The sequence below is a fragment of the Drosophila suzukii genome, chromosome Y (assembly GCF_043229965.1).
Source record: "Drosophila suzukii chromosome Y, CBGP_Dsuzu_IsoJpt1.0, whole genome shotgun sequence".
NCBI lineage: Eukaryota > Metazoa > Arthropoda > Insecta > Diptera > Drosophilidae > Drosophila > Drosophila suzukii.
This window is the reverse complement of record NC_092085.1, coordinates 843,039-853,298: the sequence shown is the minus strand read 5'-3', so window position 1 is coordinate 853,298 and position 10,260 is coordinate 843,039. Positions and strand designations below refer to the sequence as shown.

At 46.2% G+C, this 10,260-nt stretch overlaps 2 protein-coding genes across 2 annotated transcripts; both read left to right on the top strand.

Annotated features, from left to right (window-relative positions):
- The first annotated feature begins 495 nt into the window (after nucleotides 1–495).
- Nucleotides 496–2,790, top strand: LOC139353558 (kelch-like protein diablo). Its single transcript, XM_070997914.1, has one exon. It carries the CDS (start codon nucleotides 647–649, stop codon nucleotides 2,480–2,482), a length of 1,836 nt encoding a protein of 611 aa, XP_070854015.1. The 5' UTR covers nucleotides 496–646; the 3' UTR covers nucleotides 2,483–2,790.
- A 2,682-nt stretch (nucleotides 2,791–5,472) lies between these two features.
- Nucleotides 5,473–7,924, top strand: LOC139353551 (kelch-like protein diablo). Its single transcript, XM_070997908.1, has one exon. It carries the CDS (start codon nucleotides 5,746–5,748, stop codon nucleotides 7,579–7,581), a length of 1,836 nt encoding a protein of 611 aa, XP_070854009.1. The 5' UTR covers nucleotides 5,473–5,745; the 3' UTR covers nucleotides 7,582–7,924.
- The last annotated feature ends 2,336 nt before the right edge of the window (nucleotides 7,925–10,260 follow it).

The window sequence follows — 10,260 nt, the reverse complement described above, 5'->3', positions numbered from 1 at the left end:
TAACTCAATTGTGGAACTGCAGGGTAGTGTCAAGGCTTGTCCTAACTACTTTGGTTTGAGAGCATTGGACTGAAAACGGAAGAGTTTTTTTGGGACAATCTATAGGTATTTATTAAGCTAATTCATATTCTTTGAAAGAGATAAATAAAGATGTACATATCTTTAAAGGTTTTTGCCCGTCAATGGGACAAATGGATAAAGGGTTCATTATTCAATAGAATAAGTTAGCCGCGCACTTTGCTCTCTCTGAGCGCCGGCAGGGCTTTTTTCTTTGCCGCTAAGTTCGGCCGGCAACTATTTACATACACACACATACACGCGTAAAAACATTTCGCATTGTCTGGCTCTGAGTAGTAGAGTAGAGTAGGCGTAGCATGGTCAATCGATAGGTATTTACAAGACTAATACATTTCAGTTAATATTTGGTTGAATAGCTTCGTTTGTAGTATCAATCGTGTGTTTCGACTTTTCCAGGCCAAAAAGAAAAACGATTTTCACTGCTGAAAAGTGCAAGATTGCATTTTCGAAATTTTCCGCCTGCAGCTGGCCCTGGACGTGCTTTGTATCCGTGGAGAACAGAGACGCAAAGATAGACGCCGTGTGGGGTTGGGTTGCTTCCGGCCCGCTGCGCTTAGCAGCGAACAGAATGGGCGACCTGCCGGGCTCGGGCTCCACCGCTCAACCACGGGATGCTGCTGTCACCGGAACAGGTGGTAATTCCACGGCTGGTGGCGGCTCCGTTGGATCGACGGCAGTGGACCGACCTCCGTCGCCCGCCCGCCTCTCTCACACTTCTGAAAAACATCCGAAGGTCACGATCACGGAACTCAATATGCTGCGGCGCCATCGGGAGCTCTGCGATGTGGTCCTGAACGTGGGCGGACGGAAGATCTTCGCCCACAGGGTCATCCTGTCCGCCTGCAGCTCTTACTTCTGTGCCATGTTCACTGGCGAACTGGAGGAATCGCGCCAGACGGAGGTCACTATACGCGACATCGACGAGAACACCATGGAGCTGCTTATTGACTTTTGCTACACCGCCCACATCATCGTCGAGGAGTCCAATGTCCAGGCGCTCCTTCCCGCCGCCTGTCTGCTGCAACTGGTTGAGATTCAAGACATCTGCTGCGAGTTCCTCAAGCGACAATTGGACCCCACCAACTGCCTGGGCATCCGCGCCTTTGCCGACACACACTCTTGCCGGGAACTGTTGCGAATAGCCGACACGTTCACGCAGCACAACTTCCAGGAGGTGATGGAGAGCGAGGAGTTTCTGCTGCTGCCCGTCGGCCAGTTGGTGGACATCATCTGCAGCGACGAACTGAACGTGCGCTCGGAGGAGCAGGTCTTCAACGCTGTCATGTCCTGGCTCAAGTACAATGTCGCCGAGCGGCGACAGCACCTAGCACAGGTACTACAACATGTCCGTCTGCCTCTACTCTCCCCAAAGTTCCTGGTGGGCACGGTGGGCTCTGATCTCCTGGTCCGCAGCGACGAGGCCTGCCGGGATCTGGTGGACGAGGCCAAGAACTATCTGCTGCTCCCGCAGGAGCGACCGCTGATGCAGGGTCCGCGCACCAGACCTCGCAAAACGACCCGACGAGGTGAAGTGCTGTTTGCCGTGGGTGGCGTGTGCTCCGACGATGCCATAGCCTCCGTGGAGCGCTTCGATCCGCAGACAAATGACTGGAAAATGGTCGCTCCTATGAGCAAGCGGCGCTGCGGAGTCGGCGTGGCCGTGTTGAATGATTTGCTGTATGCAGTGGGCGGTCACGACGGCCAGAGCTATCTAAACAGCATCGAGCGGTATGATCCGCAAACCAATCAGTGGTCCTGCGACGTGGCGCCTACCACTTCCTGCCGCACCAGCGTGGGCGTGGCCGTGCTCGACGGCTTTCTGTATGCGGTTGGTGGCCAGGATGGCGTTCAGTGCTTCAATCATGTGGAGCGGTACGACCCCAAGGAGAACAAATGGTCAAAGGTGGCCCCGATGACCACACGACGGCTGGGTGTGGCGGTAGCTGTCCTTGGAGGATACCTATATGCAATTGGTGGCTCCGATGGACAACGTCCGTTGAACACTGTTGAGCGATACGATCCCAGACACAACAAATGGGTGGCCGTCAGTCCAATGTACACGCGAAGCAAGCACCTGGGCTGCGCTGTCTTCAACAACTACATTTACGCCGTCGGCGGACGGTACGATAGCATGGAGCTCTCGTCCGCCGAGCGCTACAATCCACTGACCAACACCTGGAGCCCCATCGTGGCCATGACCTCTCGTCGCAGTGGGGTTGGCCTGGCCGTCGTGAATGGACAGCTGTATGCGGTGGGCGGTTTTGATGGGTCCGCCTATTTGAAAACCATCGAGGTCTACGACCCAGAGACGAACCAATGGCGTTTGTGCGGCTGCATGAACTACAGCCGACTGGGCGGCGGCGTGGGCGTTATGCGGGCCCCCCAGACTGAGAACTATATGTGATGCGAAAACAGTTTTAAGCAACAAAATCCCTGAAACTATTCCAACTCCTAGCCCTTCCATTGCTGATAAAATACGGTTGTCTTGTCTCTTTCTCCCCCCCGAACACATGCTATCTCGAGTGCAGGATTCGCAAGGATTCTGTTGTCTGATGGGAGCAGCAGCCGACGACGTTGCCCTCGCAAACGTTGCCGCCGCCGCATTTCTACTAACAATATCCGCAATCGAAGCCAAATCTAATCAACTAAATCGAATTGTATTAATTGTTAATTGTTTATTTGGTAGAGCCTGAAGCGCGTGTTTGTTAGACTTTCCCAGCGTTAGCATAACCCCTTCGCTCCCGTACACCTGCAATCTCATATATATATATATTTTATAAAGAACTTAATATCTAAATGTTGCTGGTGTTATTTCATGGAAATAGCTAACTCATAACCATGCCTTCTTTCGAAAAAAAAATTAGAAAGAATTCTATTTGCCGCGGATATTAGATTGCAATTTTTTACATCCACACATGCATAAACACATACATGTATGTATGTATGTATATCGTTTTCTGGCTCTAGTGTAAAGCATTGGACTGAAAACGGAAAAGTTTTTTTGGGACAATCTATAGGTATTTATTAAGCTAATTCATATTCTTTGAAAGAGATAAATAAAGATGTACAGATCTTTAAAGGCCCACAAACCGCGAAAACCTGTGACGCCCACAATTTGCATGCTAGATAAAAAATTGATTGAAATATCGATTGATCCAAAAATAAATTTGCCACGCCCACTCTAACGCCCATAACACTTAAATCTGTCTACCGCCGGTAGGTGGCGCATTTTAGTCTCGCTTTGCTGCTTGCATATCTCCATTTCCCTTTGAGTAACGGGTATCTGATAGTCGAGGTACTCGACTATAGCGTTCTTCCTTGTTTTTGTTTTTATTTGTTTATTTTAAAATTTGAGCTCGGGGGTTTCCGGTGTTATCGGGGTCGCTGGCACCTCCTCCTCAGCATCTGGTGCCGGCGTTGCCTTTTTTTTGGTACAACTCAAGTTTTTAACGCACCGCATTGCCTTCTGCAGCGCCTTTTCGGGAGGCTCCGAGGGATTGCATCTAGTATTAGAAAAAAATTAGTTTTAAAAATAAAACAAGACGAGAATAAAAACGAGTGACCGAAAGTAATCGTTATTTGTAAGATTTATTTATAATAAAAGAAATGTTATCTTTGGCATTCAATGTAAAAATCCCAGAAGTCTTTTAAAAATTAAACTTAAAAACAATAGTTACTTTCAGCCTCAATAAAAACTTACTTAATAAGTAAGTTGTGGGACAGAACAAGTTCCTCGGATAATATGCTTAAGATGGAACGATTTAGCCTTCCATTTTTTTATAGATTTACCTTCAGCCTTGTCTAAAAATATAAGAAAATGCAAAAAATATCGAGACGAAATTAGCAAACTTTTGTTTTCGGTCACTTGATTTATTTTATTTTGTTGTAAAAAATTATTTATGTATTTTTTTTATTATTTATTAAATCATTTATTTATTTTGCAGATGCGGAAAAAATACCACTTTTCCAGGAACGGAAAATAAGAGATGTTTGAGATTTTTATTTAAATAGCCATGTTTGTTTACTTACACAAAAATAAAAATTGTGCTTTAATGTTATTAATACAAAAAATCATAAGTTATAAAAACAAACATCTCTTATTTTTGGTCCCAAGGAACTTAGCACTCAATAAGATTTTCAAATTTTTTCACAGATTCATTCATTTGTTTATTTATATGCATCATTTGTTGTTTTTCACGTCAAAAATTAAAATTTTTCACAGCTATTTTTTTTCCGCCACGTGTTTTTTTGGGAATCTTGTATTTTCCATTTTTTTAATACACATTAACTTGTTTTTACTCTCACTGATTAAATAAATAATGGTCTGCGACAGACTTACATGGGAATCGTATAGGTATCACTTTTAAACCACTGGTTTATTTTATTTAACTACGTAATTGCGTGCAATTCTAACTCCTTCACATACTCGTAAGTAAACGCAAGTGAAAAAGCGTGCCTTCCAAAAAAACAACAAGCAACAACAACAACGGTTCCGCTAATCCGTTGTTGTTCTGTTTTTTTGGCATGTCCCGTTTGGTCTATGCATCTTGCACATAAAAGCAGGGTATTTATAGACATATCCGACTATGCAAATCGGGTTATAAAAATATATTCTTTAAACTTCACATATTATTAAATAATATTAAAAAACCTATACATTTTTTTTAAGAAATACAAATATTTTAAAACAGAAACCTATTATTTTAAATGGTTGTTTTATCATTTACGAACAAATGTCGCATTATTCAAAAGGCAAGGGTGCACAAAAGTCTATATATTTTAGTTGCTGGTCCTCCTTCACACGCACTTTTCCGTCTGAGACATGGCGAGAGAGGAAGAGCCCAAAATTACTTTTTGTGCGTTCTCTTTGCGGACCTGACTTAGAGTGCGTCGCTTTGCCGCCGTTGCGCTCAGCTCTGCCGGCGTCGCTGGCTTCTCTGCCGACGTCGCAGTCGGCATCGTGATGATTGGGCGCTTAACTCAATTGTGGAACTGCAGGGTAGTGTCAAGGCTTGTCCTAACTACTTTGGTTTGAGAGCATTGGACTGAAAACGGAAGAGTTTTTTTGGGACAATCTATAGGTATTTATTAAGCTAATTCATATTCTTTGAAAGAGATAAATAAAGATGTACAGATCTTTAAAGGTTTTTGCCCGTCAATGGGACAAATGGATAAAGGGTTCATTATTCAATAGAATAAGTTAGCCGCGCACTTTGCTCTCTCTGAGCGCCGGCAGGGCTTTTTTCTTTGCCGCTAAGTTCGGCCGGCAACTATTTACATACACACACATACACGCGTAAAAACATTTCGCATTGTCTGGCTCTGAGTAGTAGAGTAGAGTAGGCGTAGAATGGTCAATCGATAGGTATTTACAAGACTAATACATTTCAGTTAATATTTGTTTGAATAGCTTCGTTTGTAGTATCAATCGTGTGTTTCGACTTTTCCAGGCCAAAAAGAAAAACGATTTTCACTGCTGAAAAGTGCATTTCGCGCCAGGAATCTTCGATGTGGTCGCTTTAAGCCAGCAGCAAGATTGCATTTTCGAAATTTTCCGCCTGCAGCTGGCCCTGGACGTGCTTTGTATCCGTGGAGAACAGAGACGCAAAGATAGACGCCGTGTGGGGTTGGGTTGCTTCCGGCCCGCTGCGCTTAGCAGCGAACAGAATGGGCGACCTGCCGGGCTCGGGCTCCACCGCTCAACCACGGGATGCTGCTGTCACCGGAACAGGTGGTAATTCCACGGCTGGTGGCGGCTCCGTTGGATCGACGGCAGTGGACCGACCTCCGTCGCCCGCCCGCCTCTCTCACACTTCTGAAAAACATCCGAAGGTCACGATCACGGAACTCAATATGCTGCGGCGCCATCGGGAGCTCTGCGATGTGGTCCTGAACGTGGGCGGACGGAAGATCTTCGCCCACAGGGTCATCCTGTCCGCCTGCAGCTCTTACTTCTGTGCCATGTTCACTGGCGAACTGGAGGAATCGCGCCAGACGGAGGTCACTATACGCGACATCGACGAGAACACCATGGAGCTGCTTATTGACTTTTGCTACACCGCCCACATCATCGTCGAGGAGTCCAATGTCCAGGCGCTCCTTCCCGCCGCCTGTCTGCTGCAACTGGTTGAGATTCAAGACATCTGCTGCGAGTTCCTCAAGCGACAATTGGACCCCACCAACTGCCTGGGCATCCGCGCCTTTGCCGACACACACTCTTGCCGGGAACTGTTGCGAATAGCCGACACGTTCACGCAGCACAACTTCCAGGAGGTGATGGAGAGCGAGGAGTTTCTGCTGCTGCCCGTCGGCCAGTTGGTGGACATCATCTGCAGCGACGAACTGAACGTGCGCTCGGAGGAGCAGGTCTTCAACGCTGTCATGTCCTGGCTCAAGTACAATGTCGCCGAGCGGCGACAGCACCTAGCACAGGTACTACAACATGTCCGTCTGCCTCTACTCTCCCCAAAGTTCCTGGTGGGCACGGTGGGCTCTGATCTCCTGGTCCGCAGCGACGAGGCCTGCCGGGATCTGGTGGACGAGGCCAAGAACTATCTGCTGCTTCCGCAGGAGCGACCGCTGATGCAGGGTCCGCGCACCAGACCTCGCAAAACGACCCGACCAGGTGAAGTGCTGTTTGCCGTGGGTGGCGTGTGCTCCGACGATGCCATAGCCTCCGTGGAGCGCTTCGATCCGCAGACAAATGACTGGAAAATGGTCGCTCCTATGAGCAAGCGGCGCTGCGGAGTCGGCGTGGCCGTGTTGAATGATTTGCTGTATGCAGTGGGCGGTCACGACGGCCAGAGCTATCTAAACAGCATCGAGCGGTATGATCCGCAAACCAATCAGTGGTCTTGCGACGTGGCGCCTACCACTTCCTGCCGCACCAGCGTGGGCGTGGCCGTGCTCGACGGCTTTCTGTATGCGGTTGGTGGCCAGGATGGCGTTCAGTGCTTCAATCATGTGGAGCGGTACGACCCCAAGGAGAACAAATGGTCAAAGGTGGCCCCGATGACCACACGACGGCTGGGTGTGGCGGTAGCTGTCCTTGGAGGATACCTATATGCAATTGGTGGCTCCGATGGACAACGTCCGTTGAACACTGTTGAGCGATACGATCCCAGACACAACAAATGGGTGGCCGTCAGTCCAATGTCCACGCGAAGCAAGCACCTGGGCTGCGCTGTCTTCAACAACTACATTTACGCCGTCGGCGGACGGTACGATAGCATGGAGCTCTCGTCCGCCGAGCGCTACAATCCACTGACCAACACCTGGAGCCCCATCGTGGCCATGACCTCTCGTCGCAGTGGGGTTGGCCTGGCCGTCGTGAATGGACAGCTGTATGCGGTGGGCGGTTTTGATGGGTCCGCCTATTTGAAAACCATCGAGGTCTACGACCCAGAGACGAACCAATGGCGTTTGTGCGGCTGCATGAACTACAGCCGACTGGGCGGCGGCGTGGGCGTTATGCGGGCCCCCCAGACTGAGAACTATATGTGATGCGAAAACAGTTTTAAGCAACAAAATCCCTGAAACTATTCCAACTCCTAGCCCTTCCATTGCTGATAAAATACGGTTGTCTTGTCTCTTTCTCCCCCCCGAACACATGCTATCTCGAGTGCAGGATTCGCAAGGATTCTGTTGTCTGATGGGAGCGGCAGCCGACGACGTTGCCCTCGCAAACGTTGCCGCCGCCGCATTTCTACTAACAATATCCGCAATCGAAGCCAAATTTAATCAACTAAATCCCTTTCACCCCATTGTCTAGCATTATAATCGCATTGTATTAATTGTTAATTGTTTATTTGGTAGAGCCTGAAGCGCGTGTTTGTTAGACATTCCCAGCGTTAGCATAACCCCTTCGCTCCCGTACACCTGCAATCTCATATATATATATATTTTATAAAGAACTTAATATCTAAATGTTGCTGGTGTTATTTCATGGAAATAGCTAGCTCATAACCATGCCTTCTTTCGAAAAAAAAATTAGAAAGAATTCTATTTGCCGCGGATATTAGATTGCAATTTTTTACATCCACACATGCATAAACACATACATGTATGTATGTATGTATATCGTTTTCTGGCTCTAGTGTAAAGGCTTGTCCTAACTACTTTGGTTTGAGAGCATTGGACTGAAAACGAAAAAGTTTTTTTGGGACAATCTATAGGTATTTATTAAGCTAATTCATATTCTTTGAAAGAGATAAATAAAGATGTACAGATCTTTAAAGGCCCACAAACCGCGAAAACCTGTGACGCCCACAATTTGCATGCTAGATAAAAAATTTTAACTGAAATGTATTGGGGTCGTCAATACCTATCGATTGATCCAAAAATAAATTTGCCACGCCCACTCTAACGCCCATAACACTTAAATCTGTCTACCGCCGGTAGGTGGCGCATTTTAGTCTCGCTTTGCTGCTTGCATATCTCCATTTCCCTTTGAGTAACGGGTATCTGATAGTCGAGGTACTCGACTATAGCGTTCTTCCTTGCTTTTTCTATGTGTATCGATTGGTCCAAAAAAAAATTTGCCACGCCCTCTCTAACGCCCATAACGCTTAAATCTGTATTTAGCTGAGTAACGGGTATCTGATAGTCGAGGTACTCGACTATAGCGTTCTTCCTTGTTATTATACCCGTTACTCGTAGAGTAAAAGGGTATACTAGATTCGTCGGAAAGTATGTAACAGGCAGAAGGAAGCGTTTCCGACCCCATAAAGTATATATATTCTTGATCAGGATCACTAGCCAAGCCCACCCTAACGCCCATAAACCGCCCACAAACTTCAACAAATCGTAAATATGAACGTGGATATCTCGGAAACTATCAAAGATAGAGAATTGGGATTTCAGATTTAGATCCCGTAGCCTTATACGCAGCGCAAGTTTGTTACGCGAATATGCCACGCCCACTCTAACGCCCACAATTTTTATGCTAGAAAAAAAATTTTAACTGAAATGTATTGGTCTCGTCAATACCTATCGATTGGTCCAAAAAAAATTTGCCACGCCCACTCTAACGCCCATAACGCTTAAGTCTGTATTCCGCCGGTAGGTGGCGCATTTTAATCTCGCTTTGCTACTTGCATATCTCTATTTAGCTGAGTAACGGGTGTCTGATAGTCGAGGTACTCGACTATAGCGTTCCTCCTTGTTATTATACCCGTTACTCGTAGAGTAAAAGGGTATACTTGATTCGTCGGAAAGTATGTAACAGGCAGAAGGAAGCGTTTCCGACCCCATAAAGTATATATATTCTTGATCAGGCCCATAAACCGCCCACAAACTTCAACAAATCGTAAATATGAACGTGGATATCTCGGAGACTATAAAAGATAGAGAATTGAGATTTCAGTTTTAGATCCCGTAGCCTTATACGCAGCGCAAGTTTGTTACTCGAATATGCCACGCCCACTCTAACGCCCACAAACCGCAAAAACCTGTGACGCCCACAATTTTTATGCTAGAAAAAAAATTTTAACTGAAATGTAATGGACTCGTCAATACCTATCGATTGGTCAAAAAAAAATTTGCAACGCCCACTCTAACGCCCATAACGCTTAAATCTGTATTCCGCCGGTAGGTGGCGCATTTTAATCTCGCTTTGCTACTTGCATATCTCTATTTAGCTGAGTAACGGGTATCTGATAGTCGAGGTACTCGGCTATAGCGTTCTTCCTTGTTATTATACCCGTTAAAAGGGTAAGTAAAAGGGTATACTAGATTCGTCGGAAAGTATGTAACAGGCAGAAGGAAGCGTTTCCGACCCCATAAAGTATATATAAAGTATATATATATATATATATATAAAGTATAACGCCCATAAACCGCCCACAAACTTCAAAAAATCGTAAATATGAACGTGGATATCTCGGAAACTATCAGAGATAGAGAATTGGGATTTCAGATTTAGATTCCGTAGCCTTATACGCAGCGCAAGTTTGTTACGCGAATATGTGAAAACCGGTGACGCCCACAATTTTTATGCCAGATAAAAAATTTTAACTGAAATGTATTGGTCTCGTCAAAACCTATCGATTGGTCCAAAAAAAAATTTGGCACGCCCACTCTAACGCCCGTAACGCTTAAATCTGTATACCGCCGGTAGGTGGCGCATTTTAATCTCGCTTTGCTACTTGCATATCTCTATTTAGCTGAGTAACGGGTATCTGA